At 33.9% G+C, this 18,267-nt stretch overlaps 1 protein-coding gene across 1 annotated transcript; it reads left to right on the top strand.

The window, feature by feature from the left end:
* The first annotated feature begins 2,784 nt into the window (after positions 1-2,784).
* On the top strand, positions 2,785-14,936 carry LOC106474702 (vacuolar protein sorting-associated protein 13C-like). Its single transcript, XM_022403006.1, has one exon. It carries the CDS (start codon positions 3,372-3,374, stop codon positions 12,981-12,983), a length of 9,612 nt encoding a protein of 3,203 aa, XP_022258714.1. The 5' UTR covers positions 2,785-3,371; the 3' UTR covers positions 12,984-14,936.
* Positions 14,937-18,267: the final 3,331 nt, after the last annotated feature.

The raw sequence follows: 18,267 nt of genomic DNA, 5'->3' as shown, positions 1-18,267 counted from the left end.
GCTGATGATAATGACCTTTTCCAGTCCCTGAGACTGGTCAAGCAATATTCAGGGAAATCTTCTGCCTTAACCAGCTCTTTCTCTAGGACATACACAACATACAGTATTTCACACCATTGCTGAACATTTTAACTCAAATGCAGCTATAAAAAGTTTAGCAAAAGTGTGGGTAGTATCTTGGTGCCATAGAGTTTTTGTGTTGTTCAAAGTTTGAAGAATTTCTTGCTGCAGGCATCTAGGAGCCACTAGTTACAACATAGTCAAAGAACCATGACTCAGTGGTTTATAATTATCCTACAGCACACCGTCCTGCACTTGCAACTGGTGTTTCGCTTCACAAAAAATATGTATATGCAGTACATCACATAATAGTCACTTAATTATCATACAGTTAAATAGTTGGTTGGTTAGAAGAGCATTGCAACCCTTACTTTCCAAGTTTTCTGCAGTTTATGAGCATTTAATTACTGACATGAATGTAATACATCTTAAATTACAACTTTTCAGGCCAGAAAAAAAATTATGACTTGGAATATTGACTTGTGATATATTTGATGAGAAACTAGAGTGATCAACTTAGATCACACTGAAATACAAAACACTGCAAGCCCACGTGTTGTTTTAATGCTAGTAGAGAATATATTTCAGTATGGTCCCGAACTGGAATATTGGTAATCATGTGATTTCTTATTAAGAAAAATAACTAGAGTTCAAATAAAATCTACATTACATCAGGTAATAAAAATGGTAAACCCATTCTGATGTTGGTGGATGAATATCTTCCAATTGGGGTTACTGAAGTGTTCATAATTTATGTGAATCAGGCGAAATCAGTATACTGTCGTGGCATTCCTCTTTCATTGGCAGGTTCTTTTAAGTTATCTTGTAAAAATAATTCAAACTCCAGTCCACATATCGATATCAAATAAGGTTATTTCTTCCTTAACATTTTAAAAACTTAAACACTGTTGTAATTTGTATGCCACTTGTACAAAGTAACTCAATACTCGAAAGCTAACGCAGATCCAAAAACGTAAACACTCTGAATGACTTACTCTGCAGTCTAGAAGATAACTCTTTATCCCCTTATCCATCTTATCGATGCTTCACTGACCCTGTATTTATAATCTACCCTTAAATTTACAAGAAAATTTAACTTCAAATAACCGAGAATTTGCCAGGTATTAGATTATCTGATCTTAATATCATAATTACGACCTCATCTTCCTCTAGCTAATAAACAGATCACAACATTAAAAATTATAGCTTATAAAAATATAATACAGTTAATAAACGTCTACTGTTTATATTATAATGGCTACTAGGCGAATAGCAAGAAATAATGTCTTATTGTTATTGTTATTGTCTTAATGTCTCATTGTTCCAGATTAGCTCAGATTAGAGATTAGTATTAAGCTGTTTAAGTATGACTTTTCCTAGTATATTTTTTGGTACAAATTTCAAATGTATATGACCAAAAAGAGGACTAGAGCTCCCCTACTTCCAGTGGTTCAGCTGTAATTTAGTAGGCTTATAACGCTACAAACTGGTTTTTGATACCCGTGATAGGTACAACACAGATAGCCAGCCCACTGTGTAGTTTCGCCCTAAAACAAACAATCGAGTCTCCAAGCCATTTCCTTCATTGCAAGTATGGTCACCAACAGCACAAAGTTATAATAATTAACTTATACTATTTCTTGATGTTTGTTATTATTATTATGGCTAAAGTTATACTAATTTCATAGTATATATATTTAGATCCAATGACAGGGAAATATGATGTTACATATCTATCTTTAGCCATAGAACACTATTCGCTCATTGTCATATTTCACCACATTCAGTACATATGTAGTATTTTCTTCTTTTATAATGTTTAGTAAAAAGTTAAAAACTGTTGCATATATAATTACATTCTATCTTAAAGATGTGTTTTATTAAGTGTAACTAACAAATGGAAAATAAGAAAATATAATTATCGCTCTCCAATCAATTACAACAGAGTTGTGATAAGGCCATGTGTCCTAGCTTACTGCAATGTGTTGTTGTTTTTTTAATATAAGAAAAATGTCTTATATATCAAACGTAAATTATATTATTATATTAATTTTCTGGGGAGGGGGCATGCTTCTAGCGTCTCCTTATACTTTTAGTCTCTCATTGTAAAATCTGCATGTCTAGCCAAGCACTCCACTTTGCAACTCCTTCCTACACCATTGACTGTTATTTTATTAATAATGTTTAATTTAATTTGAAGATCTGAAGTAAGAAGGATACAGGGATATTGAGAGGTTAACAAAAGGTAACTTTGAATTTGTGTGATATAGTAATGAAAGATGAGGATATTCATTAGCGGATTCGTGAAGGATGCGGCTGCTCCCCTACCCTTTCAGGATTTTGCGCCCTTATTTTCTAAAGTGCGCCGCTTTCAACAATAAATAATTTTAATAAAATATTTTATTTCCTGCCTCTCCTAGCTACAGGCCAATAGTTTATAATATTATATTTAATTCTGACCTATCATCTGGCTACATCGATATAAATGATGTATGCTGAAATTATATGGCGCCCAGCCAGGTGACCATTCCCCCTCTCCCTTTCCAAAATCCTAGATCCGCTACTGATGATATTGATGGACCTGAGTTTCCACTGCAAGTAACATGAGTAATTCAATCATTATTTAACGCCCATCTCCGACTGCTACATTGCCTAACAAATTGATTGTAATAAAACAGAGGGCGCTCAATTACTATTTATTAGCACCAGTTAGGCCTAGTACTGCGTAGTTTGTAACTTACGTGTTATTTTTTTCAGTATGTTTACAAATTGAATGTTGAAGTTAACTACCTCTACCAATCACAGTACTATAGTGAGACGGTCAGTATTTTAGGCAATACCTCGAGTAATGTAATTCTTGAAATATACTGGGCTTCAAATTCATTTACATCTGATTTTTAGTGCAGAAATATTGCCATTAATTTGAAAGGTGCAGATATATTTCAACTTTAACTTAAAAGTTAAAGTATGTAAGTGATATTTAACTTTTAAGAAAGAAACAAAAAATCGTGGAATACTAGTAATCTGAAATTATGGGAACAAAATGTTTCTTTACCAAAACATATTGATTAATAGTTGTCTTAAATAAAGTAGCTATTCTTGAAATTGGAAAGAACAAATAATTTTGAATGTTATTTTCATAAACGATTTTATGTCCAAATAAGCCTACTTTACTTGGGAATGAGAGAGGAAATGGGATTAATTCAAAATAGTAAAAAACAAATGTCTTGCTTTCTTTGCTAAATGTGATAAGGCTTTTGTAGCTAAGAATTACTGATAATGTGGTACTACTAACCCAAACAGAAAACAAAATGTTTGAAAGCATTGTAGCAGACTTACTAAATAAGTTTCTTGGAGACTATGTTGAAAATGTGGATCGTTCAAAATTAAAACTTGCAGTATGGGGAGGAAATATCATTCTGAAGAACATTGACATTAAGCAAAATGCACTGGAAGATTTAGATCTTCCATTAAAAATTGCTTTTGGATATTTAAGTGAACTCATTCTGAAGATTCCATGGAAAAATATTTATTCATCTCCAGTCACTGCTGTAATTGATGGGTTGTATGTTATTATCACACCCAGTGCTGTTCAAAAATATGATGAAGAAAAAGAGAAAAAAATCTTCCAAGAGACAAAGAATGAAGTACTTCAGGCAGCTGAAAAGGTGAAAATTAGAGAAGCTAAAAAACTCAAACACAGAAATAAAAAACAAGACTCCTTTAAAGAGAAAATACTTACCCAGATAATTCGTAATTTGCAGGTGAAGGTTAAAAATGTTCACATTCGATATGAAGATGAATTCATCAATTCAAATTCTCCCTTTGCTGCTGGAATAACACTTCATAACTTATTGTTTGAAACTACAGATGAGAGCTGGAAACCATGCATAGTCAAAGAAACTGTAAAAATATTTAATAAACTTGTAAATATCGATAGTTTAGGTATATATTGGAATAGTAGTTCAAAACTCTTCAGCAAGATGGACTCTGATAATAGGAGAAGGGCAATGCTACAAGCCATTGCTTCTAAAAACCATAAGCCAATAAATCATTCTTTTTTGCTTAAGCCAGTAACTCTTAGTGCAAGAATAGTGTTGAATCCCAAACCAGAAGCTGATGGATCCAATTTTTCCATTCCAAAAGTTTGGTTGAACATCATAGTTGATCATGTTTTTATCGAAATGAGCAAATCACAATATCAAGACATTGTACATCTCATAGAAGCATTGGATCGAATGTCAATTGCATCCATTTATAGAAAACACAGACCAGATAAGCCATACAAAGGAAATGCAAAACTGTGGTGGGAATTTGCATTTAAATGTGTTCTTGAAGATATTCAAAGAAAACGGAGAAATTGGTCATGGATACATATGCAGCAGCATCGACAGACTTGTTGCAAGTATAAAGATCTGTACAAGGAAAAATTGTTATCTAAGAAACTTTCCCAGAATATTCGGCAACAAATTGATGACTGTGAAAATAAACTGGATGTTTTTAACATAACTCTCATGCGGAGGAAAGCAGAAGTAGACGTTTCCCACAAATTAAAAAGCAAAGCATCACATTCAGGTAGACGGTTTAGCAGCTTGTTTTGTGACAGCCTAAAAACTAAAAAAACAAACAGTAATGTTAGAGGTGATATTGTTAAGAAACTTAATGAAGCTATGACAGAGTCAGAGAAAGAAAAACTGTATAAAGCTATTGGTTATCAAGAAAATGCTCTCCCAGTAGAATATCCAAGAGAATTCATTGCAAACAAAGTGATTTTTGAGTTAAATAAATTTGTCATCTCAATTATAGATGATACAAAAGTTATAGAAATAATGATGGTTGATTCAAAGGGTATTTCAAGTTTGATTGAGCACAGACCGGCTGCAGAAGCAATCAAACTGGATATGCAAGTGCGAGATTTTACTATGTTTGGATCCTTATCATCAGATGAAAAAAGACCACAGGTAATCAAACTTGAAAATTTAAGTGCACCAGAAAAAAGTACAGTACTTCAAATTTTGGTTGAAACAAATCCATTAGATCAGCTATGTGATCAAAAAATAAATGTATTAACAATGCCACTGGAAATAATTTTTGATGCTCTCACTGTTAACAACTTAAATGAAATGTTTAAGTTACCACACACATTACAGACTTATCAGTTGCAGGCTGATGCTACAAAGAAGCTGGAAGAATTCAAGTATCGAACATCACTTGGCTTAGAAGATGTTTTTGACCAACACAAAACTTTGGATCTCAATATTGACATCAAACCTTCATATATTGTTATTCCAGAATATGGTGATTTAAAAAAAAGTCAAAATGTACTGGTGATAAACCTTGGAAATTTTCAAATGCAGTCAGTTCAAAGAGAAACAAAAAGTTCACTATCACAAAAAAAGTTTGTTAAAAAAGAAGAAGCAAAGAAAGAAGAAAATGAAACAGTGATGACTGAAGGATATAATAAATTTCATATCCATTTACAAAACCTTGTTTTATTGCTTACAAAAGCTGGAAATGATTGGAGAAAACATACTGAAGAGGAAATGTCAACAACTAATTTATTGTACCCTGTCACTGTGGATGTTAGCCTCATGAAAGCCATTTTTACAAATGACAGTCAAATGCCCAAAATAAAAATTTATGGAGAATTACCACTTTTGAATCTAGCTTTTTCTGACTTGAAACTGCAAAACTTAATGAACATTATTCAAAGTATCCCATTTCCAGAAGGCCAACCATATTACAATCCAGAAAGAAAAGAAACATTAAGTTCTGCTGTTACAACTGATATCAGGCAGGTTCAAGCAAAACCTCTAAAAGAAGTCATTCAATTAGAAACATTAGTAAATTATGACAATGCTAGGGAAGATAAACAATGTACATATGGGACTAAAGAAAATGAAGCTAGTGAGCTTACAAAACTTCAGCTAAATCTAGAGATAAAGAGAATATCAATTAGCCTCTCTCATCAAGTAGATGGAATAGAAAAACAAATTATGGGACTTGAACTTCACAGACTTGGTACTTATGTATGCATACACACTTTCGATATGAGTGCAGATATTTTTCTTGGTGGAATTTATCTAGAGCACAAGGAATATTTAACACCAGATAAACAGGTACTTTACCTGTTGAATACTCCTTTCACATCCAGTACATCAGAAAACTTCTTTACATTAAATATTTTGCAGGCTGATAAGAAAGGACCTAAGTTTGTTACACACTATGAATCCACTTTTCAAAAGGTTTTTGTCAGGTTTGCACATTTGGATATAATGTTGCACCAGGAAGCCTTGTTATCTCTAATTAAGTTTGCCTCTAATTTGACATCACATAAGGAGCAACCACAAAAATCAGCAGTAAGTAGGACTGCTGTAAATGAGTTAAAACATCAACTTGCTCAAATATCAAATGAAAAGAAGCATTCAAAAAGAAAGTATAAAGATGATAACATTATTGACACCATAGCCAGTGTTGAACTTTCTTCCCTTTGCATTTCACTTTGTACAAGTAATATGAACATCATGAGTATGCAAATCAGAGAAATGGATGGTGAAGTGAAACTTTTGAAATCAAAAACAGTATTAGCTTGTTGTTTGAAAGAAATTTTGGTGACTAACTCTATACCAAATATTTTATATTCAAAAATTTTGTCTACTGTCAGTGAAGAAGTGCTGAGAGTGGAAATTGTTTTAAATAAATCAAAAGAAGAAAAGTACTTGGACATAACATCTGTAGATATGGAACTGAAAGTATTTCTTGGTGCAGTGAAAGTAGTCTTTTTATATTTTTATGCTTATAAGATACTGAATTTCATCAGTGAATTTGAAACAGCCAAGAAGAAATTAACAGAAGCAAGCATAGTGGCAGTGGAGATGGCTCTACATGGCATGGAAGAAGCATATCAAAAAGCAACAAAAGTTTCTTTAGATATATTTCTGAAGGCTCCACTTATTATAATTCCACAGAATGTTAGTTCTGATATTGCTGTTGTTGCAGATTTAGGAACACTGAAGTTACACAATTATTTTAAAGTGGTAAATGATCCTAGTGATTGTGGAACTCCAACAATATTTGACAACTTGTCTTTAGAACTCTTTGACTTAAAATTTTCATCTGCAGTTGTTCACACTGCATCTGCAAATATTTTGTCAGAGTCCATGCTATTAAAACCAATCAACATGACTTTGGAAGTAATTCGTAACCTATCTATAGGGTGTTATAATAACATTCCAGAAATAGTGGTTAAAGGTAAACTTGATGGTATGGAAATGACTTTAAACCAAGGAGATTTTTCTATTATTATGAAGGTGCTACTTGAAAATTTTGATGCTGTACATCAAAGCAGCTCATCACCAGAATTTATTGCAAGAGCTACCACAGCTGAAAAGGTAATTGTAAAAAAACTTGTAAAGGAGGAAACAAAGAATACTGAATTCATAGAACTTGTTTTTAAAAAAGCAACATTTACTTTTCAGTTGGACAGTTTTAAAGTCTCTCTTTTTGAGGGAAATTCCAATATGTCTTCAGATATGTCAAAAAGAAAACCAGAATGTGCACTGGCTGAGCTTGAATTTTTGACCATAGCTATAAAGGGAGAAGTCCTTAGTGATGGTTTTCTTTGGGCTAATATTATTCTTAAGAACTGCATTTTAGATGACATACGGGTTGTTAGGAAAAAAGGAATCACCAGACTAATGGAATGCAGCAGTGTAGCTAGTAATGATAATCAAAATATGATTGATATTATTTTCATACAATATTCAAGCCAAGAAAGATTTCTGGATGTTAAAATTTCAAGTTTCAGTCTCATTCTTAACTTATTGTATTTAATGACACTGAGAGATTTTTTTTCTAAGGCTATGCCAGATAAAATAATTTCACCACAGTCTACTATTACTTTGAAGCCCAAGACAGTTTCAAACCATGCTGACACTGATTCCAGAGCATGTATAACTATAACCCTTGATATTAAACAGCCAGATTTAGTTCTCATGGAAGACATGGAAGACTATAATTCTAATGCTGTAATCTTGAACTTTCAAATGAATGCCAAAGTGTCAGTGTCACCAGATGCTCAGTTAGTCAATGGATTGATTTCTAAATTTCAGCTTTTTACAGCTTGTTTTAACCCAGAATTAAGGGAAAAGACAATCTCAGAAATTCTAAGACCCTGTGATATCATTATTTGCTCTAATTCACCCAAAATGAGAAGTCAGCATATAAATATTGAATTCACCAGAATTTGTTTGAATATATCACCAAACACTACACATATAATGACAAAAATATTATCTGGTTTGTTACATCAGCAAAGCTCAAAAAAGATTGAAGAAGAAAAGTGTTGTGAAAATTATTCTGAGTTATGGTTGCCAAAGAAACTTGAAGAATGCTCTTTTTGGTTTTTAGAAACTGTAGTCTTTGCTGAAGAAGCTTTAATAAATGATGCTACATTGCCTGCTGAAGATAGTGTACAAGCAGAAGCTGATTCAGAGCTACTGATGTTGACTATGAAAACTATTATATTAACAGTTGAAATAGGTAGAGGGAAACAGACAGTTCCTATGATTTTGATGGAAGCTGCTTTCCAGGCTGAGATACAAAACTGGAGCTCAAGTCTTCATGTTGAGTCATTTTTCTTGATAGAAATTGCTTACTATAATGAAAAATTGGCTTTGTGGGAACCACTTCTTGAACCAATTGAACAGTCAACTGGGAAATCAAAACCATGGGAGCTAGTTGTGGAAGTGACCAAGAACCCTGAATTACCAGAAGCACCTGCTGAAAATGGAGAATCGTATGAGGTTTCTTTTTTCCCTCCAGTTATGAGCATTGTTATATTTTCTAGTGATGTAATGGAGTTGACAGTCAGTAAGATTGCTTTAGAGGGTTTAAATAACCTTATCCAGGCTTTTGGTGAGGTAGTTAAAAATACTCACAAATTCAAACACACACAGACAGAAGTATCGTATGTTATAAAAAACCACTTGGGTCTTCCAGTGCATGTAATACTGCCCAATGATACTTCACAAGTAGTTGGACAAAATCAGTCTAGTTTCAAAGAGGTATTGTTGGAGTCTGGTAACACTCTTTATTTAAAATGCTCTTCCACTAAAGAATCAGAAAGTAATATATCTATTCTAAACCAGCAGAATGTAAAAGTAGAAGAAATACTTTGCTTGAAAATTGTGACTCATCAGGTAAATTCTGTTCGAAAACTCAATATTTCTCAGGTTGGTAAGCGGTACTATCAACTACCTATTAAAACTTACACAGATGATCTGTGGGCTTTTGTTGTGGATGTGTCTCTATTACATGGTTCAAAAATAGTTACTTTTCATGGCTGCATCACCTTGTATAATCATTTGTCAGTGTCATTTGAATTATATTACAAGAAGCCAAGTGGAAATGAACTGCAAATTTGTGGACTTGTAGAACCTAAAAAGATGTGTTTTGTTCCATTACATGGAATATACTCTCTCACTAGTGAACTTTTCTTTAAGCCTACCAAAGGCTCAAATACCATATGTGCAGAGCCATTTGTTTGGAAGGATCTAATAAATGAGCCAAATACATTCAAAACTCTTGAATGCACTGGTTATGGTGATGTGGAAAGCAACTTTTTTTTCAAATTATTTGGAGAAGTTGAACAAATTCTTTATGAAGAATCTATGAAAAGGACTGTAATGAGCACTTGTTACATGTTACATTTACGACCAACTGCATCACTGAGAAACTTGCTTCCTCTTATTGTCACTTATACTATACAAGGAATGAAGGAAGAGTATATCTTGGATGAAGGCAGCACTCATGATCTTACATTTGCTTACCCTGGCAAGACTTATTTACAGATAAAGTTGCCAAATTATCTAGATCAAATCTGGGTATGCACTAAAGAATTGAATCCTGCTGTAACTGAATTGTCTGTTTGGACATTTTCATCAACAGTTTTAGATAAAGAACTGACTTTAGACCTAGGTATGCATACTAGAAAGTGTGAGGGTTATTTAGATATGGAAATATACTGCCCCTTTTGGATGATAAACAAAACAAATCTTTTCCTGGCATACAAAGGAGAGAAACATAACGATACTAGCCATCCTGGAAATTTAAACATCCCTGTATTATTTTCATTCAGAACCAAAAACTTTTTTTCTAAAAGCAAAGTTTCTATAAAAGTGGAGGATTCAGAGTGGTCAAATGAATTTTCAGTGGATGCTGTGGGAAATTGTGGCTCAGTTGCTGCTAGGGTAAAAAATGGTAAAATATACTGTGTCAGTGTACAAATTATGCTTAGCCAATCTAGCTTGACCAAAATTGTTGTGTTCACACCATTTTATCTGTTAACCAATAAGAGCAAGTGTAATATTCAAATTAAAGAGGACCTAGAATCAGCACAGTGGCTTACTGTCCCTGCTGGTGAGTGTGTTCCATTTTGGCCCGATCAAACCAAAAAATCAGGAGTGGTAGTAAAATATGATGGTTTTAAAGATCAGAGTGCACCTTTTTCATTCAAAGAACCACATTCACATCTCTTAAGATTGGCTGGTATTAAAGGAGCAATTTATGTGGATTGCCAATATAGAGAATCTTCAACTGTATTAAACTTCTGTGATTACTATGAAGGGTCAGCTCAAGTTCGACTTGTTAACCACACAGACAGTTTTACTGTGAAGTACTCTCAGTGTGGTAAAAAGGAGAAACAACAGCTGGAACCACAACACTGTATTCTCTACACATGGGAAGATCCAATGGGTGAAAAAAAATTGGCCTGGTCTTGTGGACAGAAACTTTATGAAAACAATCTGATCCAAGATGGAATTGGTGAGTTTTTTGCCGACAAAGACACAAAAATGTATTGGGTGTCTTTTTTGGATGGATTTCAACGAACTATATTGTTTACAGAAGATGTTGCATTAGTAACTGCTGCTCAAGTAGCTGGTGAGCTAGAGCAACATGAGCAAGAAATAACTGTTTCTCTCTTAGGTGTTGGAATCTCTTTTGTAGACAGTGAGAGTAGATCTGAGATTATGTATGTTAGCTTTGCTAATTCAGGAGTGATGTGGGAACAGTGCAAGCTTAAAAGTTTAAGTTTCAAACCTGTAAGTGTACAAGAAAATATGCTATTAGAAACTGGATACCAGAAATACTTGAATGAAACTAAATTAGGGAAACTGACAAATTCCAGGAAATTTCTAGATGAGAAAATTGAAATTGACTTCAGTGAGATGTTAATGTATAAACCTAACAAAAGGCACATTCGGAGGACTTTTCAAGTAGGTGTTTGGGTTCAGTACAGCTCATCTGCTCATCTCACACAGCTGCATGCAAAAATAAACAAATTACAAATTGATAATCAATTGACAGATTGTGTCTTTCCAGTGGTTCTTGCTCCAGTACCACCTCCAAAGTCTGTTACTTCTGACAGTATTCCTAAACCTTTTACTGAGGTCAGCATCATGATGAGGAAAGCAGAACACAGTTTACTTAATCAATTCAAGTACTTTAAATTATTGGTACAGGAGTTTCATGTGAAAGTAGACCAGAGCTTTTTAAATTCTTTGCTTGCTTTCTTTTCTTCAGGAGAAAAGGGTTATAAAAATTATGCAGAGCTTCTGAAGAAAGACAAAGAAATACTGAAATATAACTTGAAGGCATTTGTAACAATATACTCTTTCCATGATCAGAAGAATTTCTATGACATTCTTCATTTCTCACCAATTAAAGTTCATTTAAGTTTCTCCATAACAGGAGGTGGACATTATCTTAATCAACCAAATCCTATTCATTCTGAACTCATCAATCTTCTCTTTCAAAGTGTTGGAATCACAGTAACTGAAATACAAGATGTGATATTTAAACTAAACTACTTTGAGAAGCAGAATGTTTTCCTTTCTCATAGACAGATTTTATCAGATGCAATCATACACTACAAAAGACAGGCTCTTAAGCAACTTTACATGTTTGTACTTGGCCTTGATGTTATTGGTAATCCTGTTGGACTTTTGCTTGAAATGGGTGAGGGAGTTGGTGATTTATTTTATGAACCATTTCAAGGAGCAGTACAGGGCCCTGAAGAGTTTGTAGAAGGACTAGCTATTGGTGTTAAAAGCTTGTTAAGACATGCTGTTGGTGGAGCAGCTGGTGCTGTTTCTCGTATCACTGGCACTCTAGGTAAAGGTGTGGCAGCTCTCACAATGGACCAAGAGTACCAAAAGAAAAGACGACAGCAGAGGAACAGACAGCCTGGAGCTGTGAGACAAGGCTTAGCTCAGAGTGGAAAAGGCTTTGTCATGGGAGTCTTTGAAGGAGTCACTGGTGTTGTAATGAAACCAATAGAGGGAGCCAAAGAAGAGGGTTTTGGAGGCTTTTTCAAGGGTGTTGGGAAAGGTCTGATTGGTATTGTTGCTCGTCCAACATCTGGTGTTGTTGATTTAGCTAGTTCAGGCCTGGAGGCTGTAGTGAAAGTAACTGAACTTTCTGATGAAATTAAACGAGTAAGGTATCCTCGCTACATTCATCCAGATACAGTCATTAAACCATACAATGTCACTGAAGCTGAAGGAAATGAAATTTTACAGGAAGTTAGAAAAGGATGTTTTGCTACAACAGATGAATACATGGCCCACTTTCCAGTTAGCAGTGATGGCAAAAACCATTTACTACTAACAAATAGAAGAGTAATGTTTATATACCATGGGGATATCTTTGGTCAGTGGATTATGGATTGGCAGATCACCTGGAATGACCTCATGGAAACTCCACAGGTAACAGAAAGGGGAATCAAGTTTGTGTTGAAGGAGCCTATGAAGAAATTAGGAGGTTTAGGTGGAAGTGGACAGACAATCAAGTTCCTTCACATCTATGATCCTAAACTGTGTACTTGTATTGTGGAAAAAATTAAGGAAGCCATGAATCAGTGAGTGTAATTTTTAGAAACTTAAGTATATATGTTTTATATATAGCTTAGAACATAAAATCATATGATACAGTCAGTGTTGGCTGTAAAGTGCTTTCACAAAAGATAAATCTAGCTATATCAACTGGTAATTTTGCTCCTAGTTTTTGTTAGAACCAAGCTTTTCATTGTGATTGTTATATGTAAATTCGTTAAATCTGGTAGCTTTTGCTGTAATTTGAAATTAAGCACAGAAAACTGTGTTTTGGGAAGTTTTCAAGATATTTCACCACCAAATATGATATATCATGCAGTCTTTTTGAAATATGTTAATTCGTAATATAAAGTACAGGTAGTGACTAAATATGATGTGAAGGTTGGTTTTGGCTTGTTCAGATATTTTGTTCAGTGTTTAAATATATATGCTATTTAACTTAAAATCAGATTGAACATTAGTTTTTATAAGGAAAAAACTATCAGTTATCACTGTTGCATATCTAGTCCCCAAAACTCAGGTTTCCTTTTGTTGTTGTTGTTTTTATCCTTGCCATGATGTGTATGCAAACAATAAAGTACTTTTTTTTTAAAAGAGTGATAAATGTTTAAACGTTTTATCGGCATTTTCCAATTTGTTTAAATGTATTATAATATTCATTTGAATTGTTTATAGCTACAACTGACTTTTCTTTTGTATGTAAGACAGGCTGCTAGGTGATGCTCACGTGCAATATATTTATATTTAAATATTTATTTGAAGATATATAATGCTATCACCCTATTTGTTTTGAAATGTATATACATAGAACACAGCTATTCTATGTATATGTAGTATGATCTTTTATTTATACAAAATATGTTTTGAAATTATGCTGTAGTATTGGTTGTGAATACTATATATTTTATTTTTACTATATTGTTGTATGATTATATTAGGCCGGTGTATATACATATGTAGACTTACTAAAAACGTATCAATAAAAAGTTATTTACGAACAAACATTTGAATACGCTTTCCTTACACTTTTATTGTAAAATATTATGATGGCGAAATTATATTATCCACATCATCCTATCATGTATATGATGAGTTCTTCTTAATTGTTAACAAGGTTTTAGTCAATAATGATTTAGGTCATTTTGTAATATCGGAAGGATAATTATTTCTATTACTTGCAAAAAAATATTTGCCATTCTAGCAACGTATTTTCCGTTTTTATCCGTAGCCAGTCGACATTTGTTTTAACTGGACTTTTAATGTGAAAATGGCTGAACTGTAGACAAGTGACAGCCGTGACTAATAAACGATATATTAAATTAAGTTGTTTTACTGGCTGCTGGATTTTTTCTTTTTGCATAAATTATTATTGAAATTAGCTTTGCCAAGTGTGACTGTTTTCCAGGAAATTTAACACATATACCATGCATTATATGAATGTCTTTACAAACTTTTCATCATGATAAGATAACCGGATTTTCCTAATCAGTTCAAGGTTTTCAACTAAATGAAAACCTCATAGCCATGAATTTTTACATTCTATGTTTATGTTTTAAGTACTTTCTTCTTTCAACAAAACTGTATTACGCTGAATTGTATGAGTTTTATACAAAGGATGCATGCTTATAATTTTTATATTCTGAAATGTAAAATCGATTTATCAGATAAGAGGTTTTACCGTGTATGAAATAACTACACTTTTCAATAACTAGGTAAATAGTTTATAGTATATTTGAAAAGTACTAAAAAATAAGTTTAACGAATTCAAATCAAATTTTTATTCTTTTATTATTATTGTCAGGGAAAACTGGTAACTTGGAACGTTACGGTTCTGTAAGTCTCCGCTATGTCTAGCTACAAGTATGTTATCCATTCATTATTTTTACTTAGATTCACAGCTAGATGTGTTTCCTTAGTGTTTGGAGCTCTCGGTAAAGTGTAGATAAAAGCACAAGTGACATTTTTTATCTTTAAATTTTTTTTAGTAATTTGCAGCTTTCTAGGTTGCACAGAAAGAAAATATGATTTAAATAAGTGCAAAATACTATAGTAAACGATTGTATACCTGCTTTAGCATAAATAAATTAGAATATTTTTCTGCAAGAAAATCTGAATAAATATTTTATTCACTTTTAGATTTAAAAAAAATTACACTTAAGTTGTTAGTTGGCAACAACATGTCAATTCGATCTTTGAAAGGTTATTTCTCTATCTCTTGGAATTGCTGGATAATTTAAATGTAAAAACATTCCACGATGGTAGAGATGTGTCATTTTTACTCTTAAATCGTTTTGGCATCAACTGATTATTACATAACTGATGTTGCTCGACCCGCATTCTGCAGGTTTGATATCCTCCACATTCCTCAGTGGATCACTCCTAAATTTACGATCTTACAACGCTAAAATCTGTGGTTCGATTTCCCGTGATGAACAGAACCCAGATAGCCTATTGCGTAACTCTGCTTTAAAACAAACAAATGAAATGACAGACCATTCTCACCCTTTCTTTCGTAGGGGTATTATAATGTGATAGTTAATTCCACTATTCGTTGGTAAACTAGCAATATTGCCCAAGAGTTGGCGATAGGTGGTGTTAACTAGCTGCCTTCCTTCTGATCTAATCATTCCAATGTTAGTGACGACTAGTGTAGATAGTCGTTGAGTAGCTTTGCGCAAGATTTAACAAATACGTACCTAAGATATTTATTTAAGTGTAACTATGCGATATTCTCAGGCATTGGTGCTCATCCCTCCCCATACTTTTAGCAAATTGTGCTCAGCACCCCAAGGTATAGTTAGAGATAATAGCCTTGAGACAAATATTTAATAAAGCATTGAAGAAATAAAGGAAAAATACACCATATTTCTCAAACAAGTGGTGTTAATAAAACGAAAAAATAAGTTTTTCCTTGCACCTCATGAAAGAGTTGTTCTTCCATGTCCTCAATCGTGGGCACCAATGTTTTTAGGTATACTGATAGCCTTCAGGTAAGAAAAATATCTTTAATAACTAGGGGAATAGTAGATAATGTATCATGCCATTAAAATCAAGTTGCCCCCCAGTGGCACAGCGGTATGTCTTCGGACTTACAACGCTAGAAACCGGGTTTCGATACCCGTGGTGGGCAGAGCACAGATAGCCCATTGTGTAGCTTTGTGCTGAACTTCAAACAAACTTGTAAAATCAAGTTTTCACCTGAGTAAGTTGAATAAAGACAAAATAGCACAAGGTGAAAATAGTAACTATTTGTGTTCAAATGAAATCAACTTAAATGCTGTATGAGAACGTAAACTAATCTTCAGGCAACACGTGGCCTTCAAATACCCTCGAGCATTACATTCTCACTTTACCAGTCATGAGCCAAAAATTATAAATTTGAAAAAAAAACTATATATTTGAAACATTTTAAGTTGCAAGATACTTGTATGTGGGAAACAGGTCGTGCACCATTAACTTACAGATATGATGATTGCACAAAGATGCCAGAAAACTCTACTTATACTTGTCATTCCATAATCAAAAATAGGGAGAACATAATCTCCAGGTGTTCCTGAACCTGTACACAAACAATATAACTAAAGCACAAATAGCATTAAATCAAATTAGTTCTCCAATGACACCTTCCATGAGAGAACTGAGAAGTACCATGAAAGTATGTGACTAACACAAGCAATAAAGTCGTTACATTACATATCCTATTATTATATATGTTGAGCTGTAAAAGTTTAACATGTGCCCGAATGAATACACGTGTGTGAAAATTTTACATAATATTTTCTGAATTACTTTGTTCACCTTTCTAAGTTAAAAAGAGAAAACAACAACAAATAACCCACCTTTCTTCACTTTTTCGTCATGTCAATTCGACCATTCTTATCTTTAAATCTTTACACACAAAGAATAAGAAAAAAAAAACGTGAATGGATTCTTCTATCTGTGTTATCCGTTCCTAATTTAGCAGTGTAAGACTAGAGGTAAGGCAGCTAGTCATTACCACACACCGCCAACTCTTGGGCTACTCGAATAGTGGGATTGACTATCACATTATAACGCCCCCCACAGCTGAAAGAGCGAGCATGTTTGGTGTGACTGAGATTCGAACCAGCAGATTGTGAGTCGAGTGCCCTAACCATCTGGCCAGGTTACCGAAGAAACAATTTATAAAATACAAGCCAGGTGAGCTATCTCCTATTGTCTGAACTTCAGAAATTTAGTTTGGCTATGAGAGTGAGGTTGTCTGATGTTCTATGGATGATATCGTAATTCAAAAAGGTTAATTGTAATTAATTAATTAAATTTAGACCCTTGATCTAAATATGAGATGGATGAATTCTGAAATACCAGTCCATGACAGTTTTATCACAAACCATATCAGATCATTTCCAGAACATCATCAGCCAAGTTAGTTTATCAACTTAAATGCAATGTTTATGAGGATATGTAAATTAGAAAAACCAAAAGATTTGTACATATTGTTACGTCTCCGTTCGTTAGTTAATTTTCCGTAATTTCGTACCGACGAAACTTTAGCGACACAAGTCCTTTCTTAAATAAAACTGGTTTATTCTTTCTGATTATAACTTTGCGATACACTTAATTTCAACAGTCGTGCTATAACAAACGCTATAACAACGAACGTCTCACGTGCTCAACTTCAACAATACTCAGTTCAATTACACACACTCTGACTGCAGATCAATTACTCATTGTTCCGTCACGTTGTGACCATCTTATATATACCAGACTACCCCCAATCTAGTAGTCTCCCGATAATTCACGAAGCTTCGAGGACGTGTCGTGATACTAGTCACGTGACCTCGCTGACGCAACACTGCCCCTTTTTAGTATTGTTTGTCCCGAACAATAGCGACTTGCATTAAAACCAATAACAATAACTTAATTAAATGTACAGAATTACAAATACAAAATTACAATTCAACAGTCTCATAATTTTACGGGATGTATCTTCTTCCATACAGGTCTCCGTCTCGTTGGCTTCTGCTTCATATGGGGTTCATCTGCTTCATCAGGAAATGTTCTATCATCGACAACAGTCACATCAGTGGTAGTAACTTCATCAAGAGCTTCAACGTTTCCCTTCTCAAAACTGAGTAGAGTTTCTTCTTCAACGGTGGCATCTTCAGGTGGCACGTCTTCAGCAGCGTCATTTGTTCTGTTGTCCACTTCATCCCAACTGAAATGTCGTGGACTGTGATAACGCCTGTTGGCATGCACCACTTTTGGCTTACCTCACTGACCACATTTTACCCGGAAAGTCACGTCTGAGAGACGATCCACTATGTCATATGGG

This window comes from Limulus polyphemus, unplaced genomic scaffold, assembly GCF_000517525.1.
Source record: "Limulus polyphemus unplaced genomic scaffold, Limulus_polyphemus-2.1.2 Scaffold7560, whole genome shotgun sequence".
NCBI lineage: Eukaryota > Metazoa > Arthropoda > Merostomata > Xiphosura > Limulidae > Limulus > Limulus polyphemus.
This window is presented reverse-complemented; position numbering and strand designations above follow the sequence as displayed.

Bases quoted from the DNA above. Each gene is read 5' to 3' on its own strand.
- LOC106474702 (XM_022403006.1), top strand. From the start codon at position 3,372: ATGTTTGAAAGCATTGTAGCAGACTTACTAAATAAGTTTCTTGGAGAC.